The sequence below is a fragment of the Xenopus laevis genome, chromosome 3L (genome assembly GCF_017654675.1).
Source record: "Xenopus laevis strain J_2021 chromosome 3L, Xenopus_laevis_v10.1, whole genome shotgun sequence".
NCBI lineage: Eukaryota > Metazoa > Chordata > Amphibia > Anura > Pipidae > Xenopus > Xenopus laevis.
The window spans coordinates 82,336,412-82,354,348 of record NC_054375.1 but is presented as its reverse complement, the minus strand read 5'-3'; the positions used below and the strand labels follow the sequence as shown (position 1 = coordinate 82,354,348).

The window sequence follows — 17,937 nt, the reverse complement described above, 5'->3', positions numbered from 1 at the left end:
CAACTTTCAAATTAATGCTTTATGGTTGCAAAAATAGGAACATGTAAATTTGTGTTAATTAAAACATTGGACAGAATGTAATTTGAGCACAAGCCCATTTTTTGTGTTAATTTAAGCAAATGTGTTTTTAATTGTATATTGTCTCTTTAACATTATTATACTGACTACAAACAACTATGAGTAATGAATTAGTGGAAATGGTATAGCAGCATTCTCAACAGGCAGACATTCTCTCTTGTGTGTCCTGAACACAGGGTTGGGATTGGTTTTTTGAGACCAAAGGAATACTTTTTAATTAGTGAAGCTTGCATCTGCAAAATATATATTTCCTATAATATTTTAGAGTTTATATAGGGGAAGAATCAATCTTAGATACACTCTACTTAGTAATAGTGTATGTTTTCTCCTTATGACATGACAAATGAGGGTAAAAATACAATTTCAAAATGACCAAAATGACAATTCATTACTTTTTATTGCTATTGCCTTTACTGTTTATTGCTTCCTGTTCAGGCTAATATTAATGTTTTTCCCTCAAAATCACATATAGCAATGGAATTTAGGCATATTAAGATTTTTTTTACCATTCCAAACATGTGCGTGAACACTCAAATATCCCTGTATTGAATGAAATCCTAATATTCTCCTTTGTTATTTTCCTATAGGCACAAAAAATGCAGCCACACCCTGTTAATACAGGAAAGATTATAATCCAAGAGGGCAAAGGTTCATACCCTCAAATATACTGCTGACCCTACCATTTCAATTACAATGTTATATTTAGACTTTTAACATTTCAACAGGGGAATGGTACAATATAGTAATTGAAAGCTGCATTTGTAAAGACATTAAAAAGTAAGGTAGAAAAAATCTTGATTACTGTAAATAGAGTGAAATTTGTTATATTGCTGTTCTCCACAGTCGGAACTTTTGAACACACAACAACACATTGTCAATATCTTACTTCTACAATCCTGTTGAAGGGCATTCCCATAGTATCCTAATTGACACTGCTGGCAGTTGTCCCCTTCGGTGTGATACAGACACTTCAAGCATAATCCTGACTGTTTATCACAGGCAAGTGGGTCAGCCATATCGATATTGTTATTGCAGTGGCATGGTTGACACACTCCGCCAATCTCTTCAGGGTTTCCAAAATACCCAGATGAACATCCATCACATCGTATTCCTAGAGCAATTAAGAAACATAAAACACTTGAGCACACGATGTTCTAAGAAACATATTCATTCAGTAAGTCACAGACAACTTAAGCACTTAGTATGTCTTGTTAAATTCCCCCTGACCAACATGTCTATACAGTAACTGAGTTCATTTTTTTCATAAAGCCCCCATGAGTGTGTCCACTTCTTTGTTACTGCATAATTTGAGACAGTACCATGGCAAAGACAAGTGTATCATTGGGAGCACCCTTTCTTTGTATTTATTGAGAATATAGATGTTGATTATAACAACTGCCATATAGTGAGCAAAGTAGCTTATTTTAGGTTAGTCTTCTCTAGGTTGGAGAAAGCTTACCTGTATACCCCATATTACAAGTGCACACCACCTGCAAGGTTGTAGGATTTTTGTAACAACCACTGGCAAACTGACGCTCACTACCTGGACCGTCAGGACATGGACAGGGTCTGCAGTGATCCCCTGATCCAAGTCTGGGATCTCCATAGTAACCTGAAAGACACCTAAAAGCACATAAATATTCATATTGTTGATATGATATTAATGTTTTATTACTAAAATGCTCTTCTTTCTCTCTCTGTCATAGCATATCAAATCAAATAAACTATTCCCATGATATAACCCCTGACCATTTCCCAACCAACAGTCTCAATACAAAACAAAACATGATTATTATCTGGATATTCAAATGGAATCACAATATTAACTGGGTCATGGAGAGAGCACCCATATTTTACAATTAGCCATGCAAATATAAACTGAAAGAAAATGATAAAAAACTGTGAATGTTTAGTTTGTTTAAAAATTAAAATAGAAATGAGAACAAAAAAATAGAAACCAGGTTAGATGTTTACTGAAAATAGCAGTAAAGCTGATTACCGTTCACAGCTGTATCCTTCGGTATGGTCCTTACAATTTGTGCACTCTCCAGTAAGTACATTACAGTCTTCAGCATGTCCATTACACTGGCACTGCCTACAGCTTGGGAAACCCCAGTAACCAGGTAAGCAGATATCACACTGACGCCCGTATGCTCCATGAATGCAGGGACATTGACCAGTTTCAGGGTGGCAAAAAGCATGAGAAGATCCTCGCACATCACACTCACAAGCTGAAAGGAGATGGATAATTATATATTAAAAACAACATCAGGTCCATTCAAGAGTTTGATTCTTGAAAAAAATAATATATCCATGAGACAGCTTAAAGAACGTTTCAGTAATTCCATCCTTTAAGTCCCATAATTACTAATCCTTTTCACTTAAGTCCCTGTGCCTCAGACACCTAAACATATATTGTAAACTACATTGGAAAGGTACTGTACTTACTGTCCCTGAATAATCCCTTTACAGTGCTGCTTGAAATGAGTAACCTTACAAAACAAAAATGCTAAAATGTTCAGCCTTAGAAATTCAAATGTATTTATAGATTAGATTAAATTGATTTTGATCTATTGATCTATGGACTGAAACTGACATACGTTTGCATCCACTAGGTCCAAAGCCAAAGGTTCCAGGGTCACACTTGTCACAGTTTCTTCCAATGACGTTGGGACGGCACTGGCATTGACCACCATTTGGATCGCATACGGAACTCAAAGATCCTTGCGGGTTACAATGACATTCTAGACCACATAGAAAATAACAATTAATAATAGATTCAGTTCAACTTGCCTCTTAACTTTTTGAAATTACAGGTTACATAATGCTATGATTATTGTATATTTGGTATGTAAATATCTTTTTATAAGTACAAGGAGAGAGGAGGACTTCATACAGCTGTAGCTCCACATTCAACTTACCCAAGGCACCTTTGTGTAAAAGTGCAGAAATGCTGAAGAGAAAATTCTTGCACACATCAGTGAGAGGAGTTTTTACAACACTCTGGCTGTTCTCAAGACATCTGTATCTCTGGAATGTTTGCCAGGCAGTGTTGGTGGTGACATCATCTCCTGAGCCTCCCATACTAAATATGTCAAGGGACTTGACATGAGGCAGCAAAACAATCTGCAGAAATCATTAAAATTAGTCACTCAAAGTGTTTTTTTTTTTAATTTAAAAAAAAGAAAATAATTTTTGAAGCATAGAATTGACCAGTGTCCATTGCCAAGTGGGGACTTTAGCTAGACTAGTGAAAGAATACAAAGTAAGGGTTTGAGGTGCAATGTGCACAGCTGGAATTTTTTTGTGATTCTGTTTTCCATCTTATCCCCAAACAACTGCAATGAGACAGAAGTTGGCAATCCTTCACACTGACCACAAACAAACTCTACAGTCCCGTAATGATGTCCTCACTACAATACAAATGGCTTTGTAATTCAATAAATTGAAGTACTAGATTCAGGAACTGAGTTTGGGTCTTGTTAATAACTATTAATCCCATGAAGTCTATATAATTAATGATTTACCAATGAACACATTTCGTTCACCATAGATGCACTATTTATTTTCCAGTTCTACCTTAATTCTTGCCCAGAATTCACATTTGTACTATTTTTGTCTTTTAGCCCAGAAAAGTTTCACACCCTGTTTTTTTTTACTTACAGAATCAATTAATGTGTATGGATTTTCCACATTGGAATTCACAGAATACCGAGGCAGCTCCAAACGTATTGTGTAATTCAATCCCTTCTCAAAGCAAATAGGACGAGGAAGAGTGATATAGCTGCAAAAAAGGGTAAGTCACTTTACTCATCATGACTGTAACAGAACCCTTAGGGACAGATTTATCAAAGGTCGAGTTGTGTTTTCCAAGAAAAAAAAAGTTTTTCAACGGTAGTTTTCAGTCAAAAACTTTAATTTTTGGGTTAAAAATTTGAATTTTAGGGGTTTTATAAAAACAAAATAGATTTTTTGGGTTGTTGTACAAAACCTCACATTTTTGAGATTTATTATACGCCGAAGCTGGAAATAGCTTGAATCCGAAAATACTCCAGCTAAAACCTGTCGAGATCATGTAGAAGTCAATGGCAGAGGTCTCATGAACCATTTGAAGATGTTAATACCTTCATGATGTTTGGGTTTTTTCAGTGGGTTTCACTTGAAAACTTAATTCATTTGAGCAATTTGAGGTTTTTCCTGTGAAAAACTCGATGGATTTAAGTTTTTGGGGTTTTCACCCCAAATTCACTGATTCAAGTCTTTTCTGTTCAAGTTTTTTCTTAAATTAGAAAACATTCAAGTTGTGAGTTCATTAGAGGTGTAAAAAACCTCACAAACCTCTAAAACTCGACCTATGATAAATAACCCCCATAGTTGATACAATGGAGTAAATTACACACAACTGAATGCCACTGACTGCTACTTACCGAGAACCAGGTGGTAATGCCACTGACTGATTATCATCACTTGGGACAGTGTTCCCACAACGGCTGCTAGTGGGAATCTTGCCTGGGCGCAATACTGTGATAACTGCTTCTTCCCACTGCTCTGGTAGCTGAGAACAAGAGTAAATGTTTAGAAATAACAAAAATGTGCATATATAAAGTTACTCTATATACAAATAGATTAAAATATATCATGAATATTAGTAGACATTACATTCAAGTTATCTTCCATTACATTAATAGACCAATTTCTCATTATATATAATGATATAATAATAAATAATAAAAACTTTATTGAAACTTAAGGACACAGTGTAAATAGTCCACCGCAAGATGCATCAATAAAGTCTGATGCTCCTCCTGTATTTAGCGTTATCCATGCAGAAGAAGCAAACTTTCTTTTCCCATTTGGCTCACATAGCATACACCAATGATTTTAATAATAGGCTGTGTGCCAGAGGTAGAAATAAAGAGTGCTCACCCATATTTGTACTATCTATCTATTTGTTGCTCCACTAATGGGATTCAACATAGAAACTGATTGCACCAGTTTGTGGTATTTACCAATGTATTATCAAGAAAGCAGGCAAGACCATCAATAAGTGGCATATGCATATTCATACATAAACATTTCTCCTACTACTGAAGAGGCTTGCTATCTGACCCCAGTCATTCAGAATAAAACAGCAATTGTTCTAATTGCAATGACTTACTTGAGGCTCATAGCGAATTAACAGATCATACTCCATGGATGTTGGAATGTCATTAATGTGGAATTCTAAGTATGCACCTTCTGGAACTCTTGCAAACCCAATACCAGTCCAGGAAGGGGTTCGATCATGAGGAAGTGATCTTTCAACAATTCGGACCTCCTGTTGAACGTAGATTATTTAGTTTCTTGCATTATTTTTCAAGTGTATTGTTGAGTACAGAGGATGACATTGGAAATCAATACATAAATAATAGTTATAAATTACATAAAAATGACATACATATTACTTTAAGATGCATACTCTCATATTCATAGCCTGAATAGGTAGCATACTTACAGGGCCAAAGTTTGCATACTCTGCTTCATAGGTGTAATGATCTAAAGAAATAAAATAAAAGCCCGACTCCACTTCATTGCACTGACGTCCAATCATGTGTGGTCTGCATTGGCACTGACCAGATTCAGGTGAGCAACTGCAATATACCGGAAAGAATTTTAGATTACTTTTTAACAATTTAACCAAAATTCATCTGCTGCCAGCAATACATTATTATAATTGCAAATACAAAGGCCTCCCGGCCCCCATAATGGATGTTTCTGTAATTTGTATCATCATGCCATAAGTCTACTACAAAATCCATATAAATATTAAATTAACCCAATAGGCTGGTTTTGCTTCCAATAAGGATTAATTATAGTTTGGATCAAGTAAAGGGTACTATTGTATTATTAGAAAAAAAAAATCATTTTTAAAAATTTGGATTATTTGGATAAAATGGAGTTTATGGAAGACAGCCTTTCTGCAAATCGGAGTTGCTGGATAACGGGTTTCCAGATGATTGATCCCATTCCTGTACTACTAAATTTGTTGATTCATACACCTATGTGTGCATACAAATTTACATACTGAAAAATATACGAGTTATATATCAAAATGTGAAAACACATAGCTGCATATAAATGTGTGTGAACCTGTGATGGTACTATCAATATCAAGAGAAGCTGTGCAAGTTCAGCTTACTTATTGTCCTCTGCTCCTCCATGATCACAGTCACAAGGTCGACAGCCATCCAAGTCATTACTCAAACCCCAGAACTCAGGCTGCAAAAAAAAGAAATTGTTAATAAATTATTTTATTGCAGTGGGGACTAAATATAAATTATTTTCTAGAAAAAAATGATCTAGAAAACTGGAGAACACAAATGTCTTTTATGGTAATGCCACTTGCAGAGAGGTAATGCTTTTGTTTTAGTCAATTTTTGTTTAGTTGCAATAATGCTGACTGCAAGATGAGCCTTATAGGACTCCACTGCTGCAATTCTGTGGGCTCGCTCCAAAGCAATTTTAATCCCCTTAAAAGACCACCAGCAACAAAAGAATGAAAGGGTTTTTCATAAGCGTTTAGCATAAAAATTATGCACTGTTAAGCTGCACTGGTAAAAAGTTGTGTTTATATATACAGTAAGCTGTTTGCAGAGGGCAAAGATCCCACTTTACATAGCAGATAAAAAAATAATAGTTTATAATAAAATGTTTCTAGTACTTATGCAGGAATAAAAACTTTGTAATATAAAATTTTACATTTGTTTACATGCGTTGCCCACAATGAGTTTATTTGTAAATGCTGGATCAGCAGACACACATTTTCATGTATAAAGAAAATCCATTTATGGCATAACAAAAGGGGTGTGGCCTAGCACTGCAATGAGGAGGGACATAACATAATTGGTGGTATAACCAGTCAAATGGAGGCCTAAGAAATGCCATAAATTTATGCCAAGATATTGATTCTCCCATACTAAATATAATGCTGCAGAATATAAAGGCTGATTCCTTCGCAATCTGTAAGAGATGGGGTAACATTTGCCGTTTGCATGAACTATTACTTGACTAAAGTGAGCTGAATTTAGCACAAAATGGTAGACCAAATAATTGAATGTTGAGTACAAAAAGGTTACATTCAAATTTCAGTATACAATCACTAACATCAATAATTTCATCAAATAATTCTGATTTCAAACAAAATAATAATTACCGAACACTGATCACATTTCCTTCCTGTTACAAAGCGTTTGCAAAAGCAGTTTCCATTTCTAGAGTCACAAGAGTTTCCACCAGGGATAGTCCCTAGGGGGTTACATCCGCAATCTATAAACAGAGAAAGAAAGTCAATACAGTTGAAAACTATTAAACGTGTAAAGTTTAGAAGACTTCTTTATGCTTACACTGGCAGCCTTCTGGATCTTCTGCATTTAGGTCATAGAAACCTTCTTTACACTGATCACAACGCTCTCCTTCAACGTTTAATTTGCAACGACACTGTCCAGCAATAAAACCCACTGAGAAATCTGAATAGCGGTCACATATTCCTCCATCCTGGGATCCAGCTGGGTCGCAATTGCAGGCTAAACAAAGATTGGATTCATATATTGCTATTAGAACTACAACTGAGAAAGCAAATCATAGTGCAAAGCTTACTGAATATAATAATAATATAATGCAGCATTCTATAGAACAGGTATCTAACTCATATATAATAAATTGTATAAAAAAATCTTTTTAATATCTATATAACAAAATAAAACACATACATACAGTAATCATTTGAACAGTGACTATATTGGTAGGCAATGTCTTTTCAAATGACGAAAAGATGACTTTTCATAACACTGGACCCAACAGCTCTTTCACTTACGTTGACAGATGTTTGGATCACGTATGTCTTTATCTGGATGCTGGTAGAAAAATGGTTTGCACTGTTCACAGTTCCGCCCCATTGTGTTATGTTGGCAGTCATCACACACTCCTCCACTGGTATTTCCAGTAGACATATAAACAGCCATATCAAAATGACAGTGTGTAGAATGCTCATTACAGTTACATCCTGCAAAAATGTAGAATTGGTTAATAAGGACCTTTTTATGAGTGAACATTTTTAAAAAATAAAGACTGACAATGAAACTGCAGCTACTGGAAATAAATAAGCAGGTACTTCATATGTACTTATAATAGTTTGCTTTTCTGCAAATGCCAATAAAACTTCTATCTCTTTGTCCAGCCCATAACTAGCTACATCCTCAAACAATCGCCTAACAAAGCATTTATTTCCCATAAGGAGCTTCTGTTAGTAGCCTTCATAACTGGCCTTCCTTCTTCCCCAGAAACCCTATAACCAAAAGGGTTTAAATTATAACTGATCCACCACCACATGCAAGACATTAGATAGCAGACATCATTGTGTTGCTTTATTTACTCAAAGCTTATTAATATAAAAACAATTATTAATCTAAAAATCAATGCTTATATCATTCACTGGAAAGCATGGATTAAGTAGCATTATACACAACCTTACAAAAACTGGCTGTGTTTATTTCATAAACTTTAGTATTTCATACTATATAAAACTTTTTTCATCTCCAACCAGGCCTTTATCAATGTTTTAATTTCTTACTTACTCTTTTAAACCTTTTTATATTGTCTACTTATTGCTATTTTTCATACATAATTAATGTAATTTGTGGGATTTACTGAGCACAGACCAGTCAACAGTGAATTTTACTATGTGGGAACTCACTTTTACAAGCATTGCTACTACGACCTTCTGCTGGTCTCCAAGGCAAATCATGGTAGAAATCTAGACATTGCTCACAGTTTAAACCCTTTGTGTTATGTCTGCAAACACAGCGTCCATGCACCTTGAGCAAAGAAACACCGGAAAATAAAAGGGACAATTCAATATACATACATAGAGAGACAGTGATTAACAGCTGAAAATAAGGCAAGTTGGTTGGAACATGTGGAGGTATATTTTCTGTTAGGAGATTGTTTATAGCAATAGTATTCCATTAATTCCTGCAGATATTCTCAGATACAACTGTAACCATACACAGAGTGCTTGAAACCATGAGTTTGAAACCATGACATCTGGCCTCCTCAATGTTAAGTGAATGGAGCTTCAGAGTATTCTGGTTGCACCTGCCTGCCACATAGAGCAACCTTAAAAGGCACTTTTTAAGACATTAATGGAGTTATTTAATGCAAGAATCAACGCTTACTACAGATTTAGTCACCTATAGCAAGAAATTGTCAGGTAGCAGGTAGTGGTCACCGGTTTAATAGAATATTACTGGTTACTATGGGTTACTGCACCTGAGCAAACATTGTACAGGTATGGGATCCGTTATCCAGAAAGCTCAGAATTCCGGAAAGGCTGTCTCCCGTAGACTCCATTTTATTCACATGATCAATAATCAAAAGTAGCTTGTACTTTATCTAAACTAAGATAGAACTAATCTTTATCTAAAGCTTTTGGGGTTTATTTAATATTTACATAATTTTCTAGTAGACTAAGATCCAAAATTTTGGAAATATCCATTATCTGGAAAACCCCAGGTCCTGCGCATTCTGGATAACAGGCTCCATACCTGTACCTGTTGTAATTTTTGGGGGTAAGCCTCCTGTGTGGCCTAAGGAAAAATTATTTAGGTCACGATATTTTGAACAAACCCTGGAATAGCCCATTGTATGGCAAAATAAAATCTGAAATATATGCGGTTTGTTATCATTATATTTCTATAGTGCCAGCAAAATACGCAGCTCTTTATGTTAATTTAAAACAAATAGGTGTCTTAAAATAATTTACCAAACAAGGGTCACAGCATAATACAGAATCAGATGACCCTGCTCACAAGAGCTTGCAGCTAGGCAGCAGAACTAATAGTATCCTACAACCATACTTACCATTCCCTCCACATTGTCAGAATATCCTTTTACTGGGGCACATTCACTTGCATGGCCATAGCAGAAGCAGTTTCCACGAACTACCATGTCATAAATTGCATAATAGTATTTTTCTTTTATTTCCACTCTAGAATCCAGCAAGTTGTCCCCCAATGTATGAAGCTTCAAGAATTTGACTCTTAAGTTTGTAATTCTTAACATACCTTTTAAAAGAAACACTTATTTAGCTTGAATGAAACCTGTAAAGATGAAAATCATATCTAAAATATCTAAAAAAAAAAACCTTACCCTAAACATCCAGTTACTATTTAAGGCAAGGGCCACAAGAGGTATTTGTAGCCTTTCAGTGCACTTTTCAGATAATGGGCCAGATTCCAGTTTAATGAGAAAAACATATCTCATGGTTTATCACATGAAAACGCCAATGGATAGGTTAATTTTATCAAAATGAATCTGACCCAATATTGGGTCTGAAATGGGACATTGATGCTGTGCTTCCCATTGCCCAGCATTTTGATAGCAATACTGAGTAATCAAAACACAGATTCTGCCACAGCCATATTTTTGAACCAGTCATTAAACATTATAACAAATTATTTCAAAATAACTGCAATGAACAGGCTTTAAAAAGTAGAGGAACATGTTAAGTTAAATTCAGTATCAATACAAAGAATTTGAAAAATTAAGCTTACTTTTAATCCTCAGACTATATGGATCTTCAATTCGGTAGGCGGGATCCAAAACACGATAAATTACCTAAGGAATAACCAATGAAATGTACTTAAGTAATAGTTGAAAAATAATGATACATTTTAAACATTATGCGCAAAATCTTATTACCTCCCCTTCTGTTGAAGGTTCAATGTCTGAATATCGAGAATCACAAATTATATCATCTACTTTCTTCATCGGTCCAGTGAAAATACCAGGAAATGAAGCCTCGCAGTCATATGCAAAATACCTATATACTTTCCAGGTTTTCCCAAAATCAGATGATCTTTCAATTAACATTGCAGCTGGTCGAAACGTCTAGTGAAAGAATATTAAAAAGAAAAAAAAGCATTTTTTGAAGCAATATAAACTTCTTATAAAAACAATGTTTGTTAGGATTACTCCATTAACTATGGAAAGAATTTGTATTTGGCATGAAAAGAGTGCATTGCATATTTATGGGTAACAGTAAATAAGCACATTTGAAATAGTGGAGGGTATTAAACCCTATTTATTCATCTACACACTTCTATTATATCCTTCTAAAATCCTTTTTTAGCTATTTACGTTTTTTTATACCAATGGCAGGGCTGTCCATCAGATCCTTTACTACAAATCATTTTGCATGCTGTGTGCAACATTTTTTTTTTCAACATAATGTTCACCAAGTGGCAAACAATGCCTGATTTATTATAGATTTACACACTGGCTGTAATTGTATGTTCAACCAAAGGTTACGGATTCCTTACCTTAAAGGTCATGATGAGATGAGTGAAGTGGAATTCCGCTTCAAGGTCCAGCTGGATTGTAACATTCTCCAGTCCTTTCAAAGACAGATTATAGGTAACTAGCTACACTCTTTGTTTTTAAGATGAATACATTTCTTTTAGTTACTCATTAATCCCTAGAAACACAGAAAGCTTCCCATCTCTTTCAGGCTGAGCAGGGCAATCTTTTGTTGTGATATATCCTAGGGCAAACTAGACTTTGTGGCCACAAACTAAAGTCAAGTTGAATATTTTATTTCACATAAATATGACAAAATGATTTTCAAAACAAACATATTTTTAGAAAATATAAATGTGCCAAATTAAACTGTGGATTTCACAATGAAATTAAGTATGTATGTATTAAAACAGTACGTATGTATTAAAACAAAGAAGCTAATAATAAAAGTGGGTCTTTAAAAGCAGTGACACTCATGAAATTTCCAGGATATTCAATATTTAAAAGTTGCAATTTTTGCACCAGGTTACACTAGTTACCCATCACAACCCATCAGAAAGTAGCTGAACGATTCAGCTATCTGAAAGCAAACATCTGTTTTCTATGTGTTAGTAGAAGTGGTGCAAAATGTGTGACCTATAATACAATTTTTATTTTGATTTAACATTGATAAAATGTGATGAATAACCATACCTAGCTTGCCACTGACCAATGGAGGGTCATTACTTGCTGAAGGCCAGTAATTATCAGTTGGATATGCAATAGATATTAATTGTTAATTGAAGAAAAGTTATAGTTTTACCATTCACTGATTGCCACCATAAGTTAAGTCGATTTGGTGCAAATGTGGTGACTACATTTTCAATACAGTGACTTTCTGTATTATTTTGTTCATTGTAAGGTTCCCGAGAATCACATATAAAGCACTTCTTTTCCTCCTGGAAATAAGGAAAATTGAGGTTTACAATGCATACCAACTTAAACACTTTGTATTATATTCATTCATTTTTATGTTCTGTTATGTTCTGTAATATGTAAAACATATTAAAAAAGGAATGTTTTCAATAATACCAACTAATATGAACATTTGTTGGCTGCCAGTGTAGGTAAGCAAGAAGAAAGCATGCAAACAGATTGCACTTAATGAAAACCACAGTGAATAACACTATTAGAATATATATTTTTTTAAAAAAAAACAACAGGTATTTCCACAAAAAGCATATGCTAGTTAGAGCATTTCTCTATTTGGGTCTAGTTCGCACTTAAAGGGTTAGTGAATTCAATCTGCAGGCAATGTAAACAACCGGAAAGACTAACAGATGCAACTGTTTAAACAATGCCTGTGTGAATAGAATTACGACAATCTCCTGCCAGATGTTTTCTGTTAAACCGGGAATGCAGAGAGGGGAGGCTTCATCCATGCCTGAGAAAAACTCGCAGACCCCCCTTAGGAATTGGTGTGTCCATTCACAGGGGGATCACATTTCATGTGAAAAATTCAGCTAATAAGTAAAATAGGCATAATAGGAACAATATCTGGCAATTTGTACCTGAAGATGGCTAACAATACAAAATGATTCTGGTTTTTGGTTGCCACATGTAGATGATGCAGTGAGTTGCTCTGATCGACCAATCAATAGATCTCCTGTGGCTGGGTAGCAGCTTCCTTCTGTGCAGCCATGGCTGAAATCTGGCTCCTGGGCATAGGTAGCTCCCCACAACAATACTAAGATACACCAAAGAAGATGTTTTATTAATAAGCACAGGCTGTAAACCAACACTTTTTTTATTTGTTGGTATTTATATATCGCTATAAAGAGATTATACATCAGTTGGTCTTACAATCTAAGGTTCCTATCACATTTACACACACACTATGTTCAATCTAAACCATTTAACCCGCTTGTATGGTTTTGGAGTACATAAAGTGCCCAAGCTAGAATAGAACTCAAGACTCCAGTGCTACAAGTCCTAGCCACTGTGCTGCCTGCTTTTACTTATAGTTTAGATTATTTTTTTCAACAGACGCACATTCTTGCACCTAGAAATGGGCGCAGACAATCATTTGCATGTGTTTTCATGCAACAGTAGTGTCAGGCACATCACCACCATTATTAGCTGGAATTGGGGGGAAAGTGCTGTGCTGTTGGTAAAAAACAGGGCTAATTGTGCTAAAATTGCACACTTGAGTTTGTACATTTTCCCTTGTGAGTGTCATTAGCTTTACACACTGCAGCCATTTTCTGTGTGTTTCAGCTATTAAGTACAATTTGGCTAAATCTCTGGTCCTATCGCACATGATCCAATAGTTCAGATTTTCTGCTTGCCAAGAATGTTTTTGTCAATCTCAAGATTTAAAGTCACAGTTGAGTTGCTGTGTAAAAAGCCATCCTTTAGCATCTTGTATTACATTCATTTAACAAGAGAAAACCAAGCATGCGAACACATTTTTCATTGGTGACCAGAAATATTAAAATATAGGACTGATGTATTAAAGTTCTGCTATGCATAGGAAAAGTGTACATAAAGTAAGAGACTGCACAGACCTCTATCGACAAGTCATTTGTGCTATGCCCTAGGCAACAAAGACCATTTAAAACAGCCATTTACACCTTTAATTGCAGGGTACCACTAATTCTTCACAAGAATAAGTTTACAATTGTTAGCTAGAAGGCATGGAATCTTCAATGACTATGGGAACAATGCAACACACAGACAGGAAACACTAACTACAAACCAAAAAAATATAATGTGAGAAAATGTATTAAGCTGTTTTATGGCATGCAAAATCCATTTAGGCATGTCTAAAAATACTCTTTTGTGTCATCTTGAAGACAACCAGTGTTTTCCTGTGGTTGCAGTATAAGCCCTCCGCTACATTTAATTTCTTTATCAACATATTCCCAAACTGTGTGGCTGGTTCCCAAGTTGGGCCGTGGGGTGTGTAGTGTCAGTCTGAGGGCTAATTGGGGGAGATAGTATCATTATTTATTTATATAATGCCAGATATGGGGAGAAAACATATATTTACAAGGTGTCTAAATTGATTGTCCTTGAATGGGCAGTTCACTGTAGAATTATGTTTTAGAATGATATAAATGGTGATATTCTGAAACGTCTTAATTTTTTGTGGCTTTTGAACTGTTGCCTTTCTGTTGGTTGCTACATTACATTTTTAAAATATACAAACATTTATATAATTAAAAAATAAAAAGTTAGCAATTTCTTAGAATACTCTGATACTCATTGCAATACTGTTGAAACCATAAATTTTTTCCACACTGTTGCATTAAATAGTTCTTATGTTAACTTGAGAAGGTCCCATTTCCAACATCTGTGCAAGCTTTTTTCCGAAGTGCAAGATTAAACAGTCAGGGGAGGGCATTTTGGTGCAAATTGACTTAGCCCCAGGGAATTATTTGCAGAGTTTGGGAATTTATGACCTGGTAAACAGCCCTAGGAAATGTAAAGTAAAGACATAAGCATAAAGGCCACTGAACAGTGCCAGAGAGCAAGACGTTTGCATCACCCTGTGTTTTACCCTCAGCTATGTTTTCAGAGCAACTATAGTATGATCTTATCACTTGGAACTAAAAATCAGTAGCCACATGCTTGGAGAAGGTAGCACCAGCTGGAGTAAGGTGGAGCAAGCATGCCTAGTACAGTAGATAACTAACCCCCTTATGTAATAAAAACTACTAAGTTTACCCAGGTTCAATGACCCATAGCAAACAATAATATGTTTGCTTTTAAACAGGTGACCAGTAAATGCTACCTACTTATTGGTTGCTATGGGTTTCTGCTACTTGGCAAACCAAGTGCCTTTTATCACATAACCCTAATATAGCCTTACAGTATATCCATATTAGTGGCAAAACAATAAAATTGGGGTTATGTAATGATTGTTAGTAGACTTAAGGTATGATGATCACAATTATGGAAATGCCCCTTATCTGGAACAGACCAGGTCTCAAACATTCTGGAAAACAGATCTCATACTTGTACACAGATACAACATATATCCAGACATCTGCATATGAAACAGACTATTGCACAATACATGCTATGGGATGTTTCTAAGAAAACAACGGAAACACAGGCCACACAGAGGCCCACACAGTCCCCCCCAGCTCATTAAATAGTGAGTGTCTATGGCATCTTACAGTAGCATTTGCCAGAACCCACAGATTGCGGCTATAAATTGCCCAACCTATGCAGTATTCTGTCAGTCCATAGACCAACAAGTCAGATACTTAAGGATGTGACCATACACGTGTATGAACATGTTTTTTTAATTGTTTTTTTATTTTTATACAGATTGTCCCTCCTGTTCAATTTTGACCAACTGACAAACCTTTAGGCAGATTAGGAGGTAAAGAGGAGCCATAGCTCCACTCCCCTTGCACTGATCATTTGGCTTTCTGGCTAAACAATTGAAATAATAGAATGGTAGCCATGCAATGTTTGGGTCCTCGTATGGTATTTACACCATGAGTTGATCAATCGGATACTGTGAGATATCACCCCATGTATTAAGTTTGCACCAAAAGCTTACTAGCATGTAAATAAAGAGACCACTGTATTTGGTACAATGCTTTCTCCATTGTTGACTGGATTCGGCACGGGATTCTTTTTCTTCTTTTACCAGCCGTGCAGTTGTTACCCATAACCAGGCACACCTTAGTTGGCAATTTGGCTCTCCTTGGCCAAACTGGCAGCTGGTGGCTCTAAAGAGGATTATCTTTGGAATCAATATCTGATCAGGAAGACAGCCAATACTGCTTGAGTTCATAGATGTGGTATATAGTCAGCATCTTTGTATGAAATCCCCTCCTACCTGACTGCTCTCTGAGGCTCAGAATGTACAGAGCAGCCAGATTAAGCAGCCAACTTTCCAACAAATAAAATACCTATCAAGAGTGGTAACATCTAAAAATGCTTTGTTTTCTTTAAACTATGTTCATATTCTCAACAAATGAATAAAAAAAATAAATGCAATGCAATCCATCTTAAACTGACCTTCATTTAATAAACTGAAATGTTTAATCATGTGCAAATTTATAAAAACAATAATAAAAAATGATCACTGAGCAAATTGTAGGAAAAAAATTCAAAATATTTGCTATGCCTGATAATTCTTATGGTAAAAGGTCACAGTACAAAGTATTTTCTAACTCCATGCAGGATGTCTTGTGTGAGAGTGTAAGTCAGGAAGTTATATCTAGGCAGCTTACAGAGATAATCCATTAGTTATCTTGCATGGCAGTGGGGGATGCATGTAGCACAGCTTTTATTCACAGACCCACCCAGGCGAATCATGGTATGGAAGGTACGGAAATTCCCAGTTACAATCACCTCTAACAGGGACCTGGGAAAGACCATTTAAACTGCAGCATGTGTTTATTAACAAAAAATAATCTAATATTAAAGAAACACTGTACCCAGCACTGTACATTGTTTAAGAGAGCTGCTACATATGTTGAAAACATTTGTGTTTGAATAAGTAAGCCTACATCAGGACTTTAAGAGTTAATCTATTAATGTAAGCACCTTTCCAGCAGCAGGCAGCACATAATCATGCACCGGTAAACACGCCAAGGTCACATTTTCATTTAACAATAGCTAAAGGTAACCACATGAGTCCTGCACGTCTGCCTGAGAATAAGTTAAACAAAGGGCAACTGATTTGAGTGAAAGCATACCATCAGTTATTGCAATTAGATTTAGTATAATTACCCAGAAGAAATCCTGGCATCTGAAACAGCCCCATTGTCCTCATGGGCTGGGGACTCACTGAGAATAAACCTCTTGGATCTGCTTTCTTCTGCAAATAAAATAAAATAAATGAATGTATACAACAAATAACTATGAATAGTTTCACCCTAAGAATTAAACAGAGAGGAGACTTGCCTTGTGCAGTGCTTCCTTCCAGTGCCCCTTAGATCACTGAGGAATTTCTTCCTTTCCAGACCCAAAAAAGTTTTACTTGGAAGTTTCATGCGCATGCACAGTGGGAGCTCTCCATCCCCCCAGCCCCCTCCCTCTTTTAACAGAATTAATGCTGCACACCCCTGTCTGTCAGTAGAGTGATGGTGAATGCCTAGAGAAGAGATAGACTAGAGAGTGTGCATTATGTTTAAGAATTTATTTCTTTAACTTAATACTTATTATTGTATTTAGTAAGGATAAGAATAAAAATGAAAGTTATAAAATACAACCAATCATTTTTTATCAGAGGGGTAAGTGCCATCTAACACATTGCTGTTCTATGGCCAGAGCTGGATCGTAGACATTAGACTGGTGTGAGCCTTCCCATAGTGTACTCTGTTTTAGAGTACAGAGACCTGTGGCTGCCCCATGATTACAGCACCATTAGGGGTTGTTCACCTTTGAGCTAACTTTTAGTTTAAAGTAATAGTAGAAATCAGGTCTGATTGTAACAGTAGTTCCACCAGGAGTGCTTTCTTACTGAGAGCCAGCAGAAATTGAGTGTTTGAATATTTACTTTGATGTCGACATGCTTGA

General features: G+C 35.8%; 1 protein-coding gene across 1 annotated transcript in view; it reads right to left on the bottom strand.

Annotated features, from left to right (window-relative positions):
- The window catches only part of lamb1.L (laminin subunit beta 1 L homeolog), a 33,640-nt gene extending 16,173 nt beyond the window's left edge, over positions 1 to 17,467 (bottom strand). Inside the window, exons 1-22 of the mRNA XM_018252641.2 lie at positions 17,323 to 17,467; positions 17,149 to 17,236; positions 12,963 to 13,138; positions 12,215 to 12,350; positions 11,436 to 11,509; positions 10,816 to 11,004; positions 10,668 to 10,731; positions 9,976 to 10,178; positions 8,810 to 8,930; positions 7,931 to 8,119; positions 7,461 to 7,640; positions 7,271 to 7,383; positions 6,257 to 6,336; positions 5,573 to 5,708; positions 5,237 to 5,395; positions 4,506 to 4,633; positions 3,742 to 3,862; positions 3,000 to 3,204; positions 2,679 to 2,822; positions 2,078 to 2,309; positions 1,538 to 1,701; positions 965 to 1,189 (exon numbers count right to left, since the gene is read on the bottom strand). Coding sequence (XP_018108130.1) covers positions 965 to 1,189; positions 1,538 to 1,701; positions 2,078 to 2,309; positions 2,679 to 2,822; positions 3,000 to 3,204; positions 3,742 to 3,862; positions 4,506 to 4,633; positions 5,237 to 5,395; positions 5,573 to 5,708; positions 6,257 to 6,336; positions 7,271 to 7,383; positions 7,461 to 7,640; positions 7,931 to 8,119; positions 8,810 to 8,930; positions 9,976 to 10,178; positions 10,668 to 10,731; positions 10,816 to 11,004; positions 11,436 to 11,509; positions 12,215 to 12,350; positions 12,963 to 13,138; positions 17,149 to 17,191 — 3,082 coding nt within the window. The 5' untranslated portion in view covers positions 17,192 to 17,236; positions 17,323 to 17,467. The remainder of the gene's footprint in view (positions 1 to 964; positions 1,190 to 1,537; positions 1,702 to 2,077; positions 2,310 to 2,678; positions 2,823 to 2,999; positions 3,205 to 3,741; positions 3,863 to 4,505; positions 4,634 to 5,236; positions 5,396 to 5,572; positions 5,709 to 6,256; positions 6,337 to 7,270; positions 7,384 to 7,460; positions 7,641 to 7,930; positions 8,120 to 8,809; positions 8,931 to 9,975; positions 10,179 to 10,667; positions 10,732 to 10,815; positions 11,005 to 11,435; positions 11,510 to 12,214; positions 12,351 to 12,962; positions 13,139 to 17,148; positions 17,237 to 17,322) is intronic.
- Between the last annotated feature and the right edge of the window lie 470 nt (positions 17,468 to 17,937).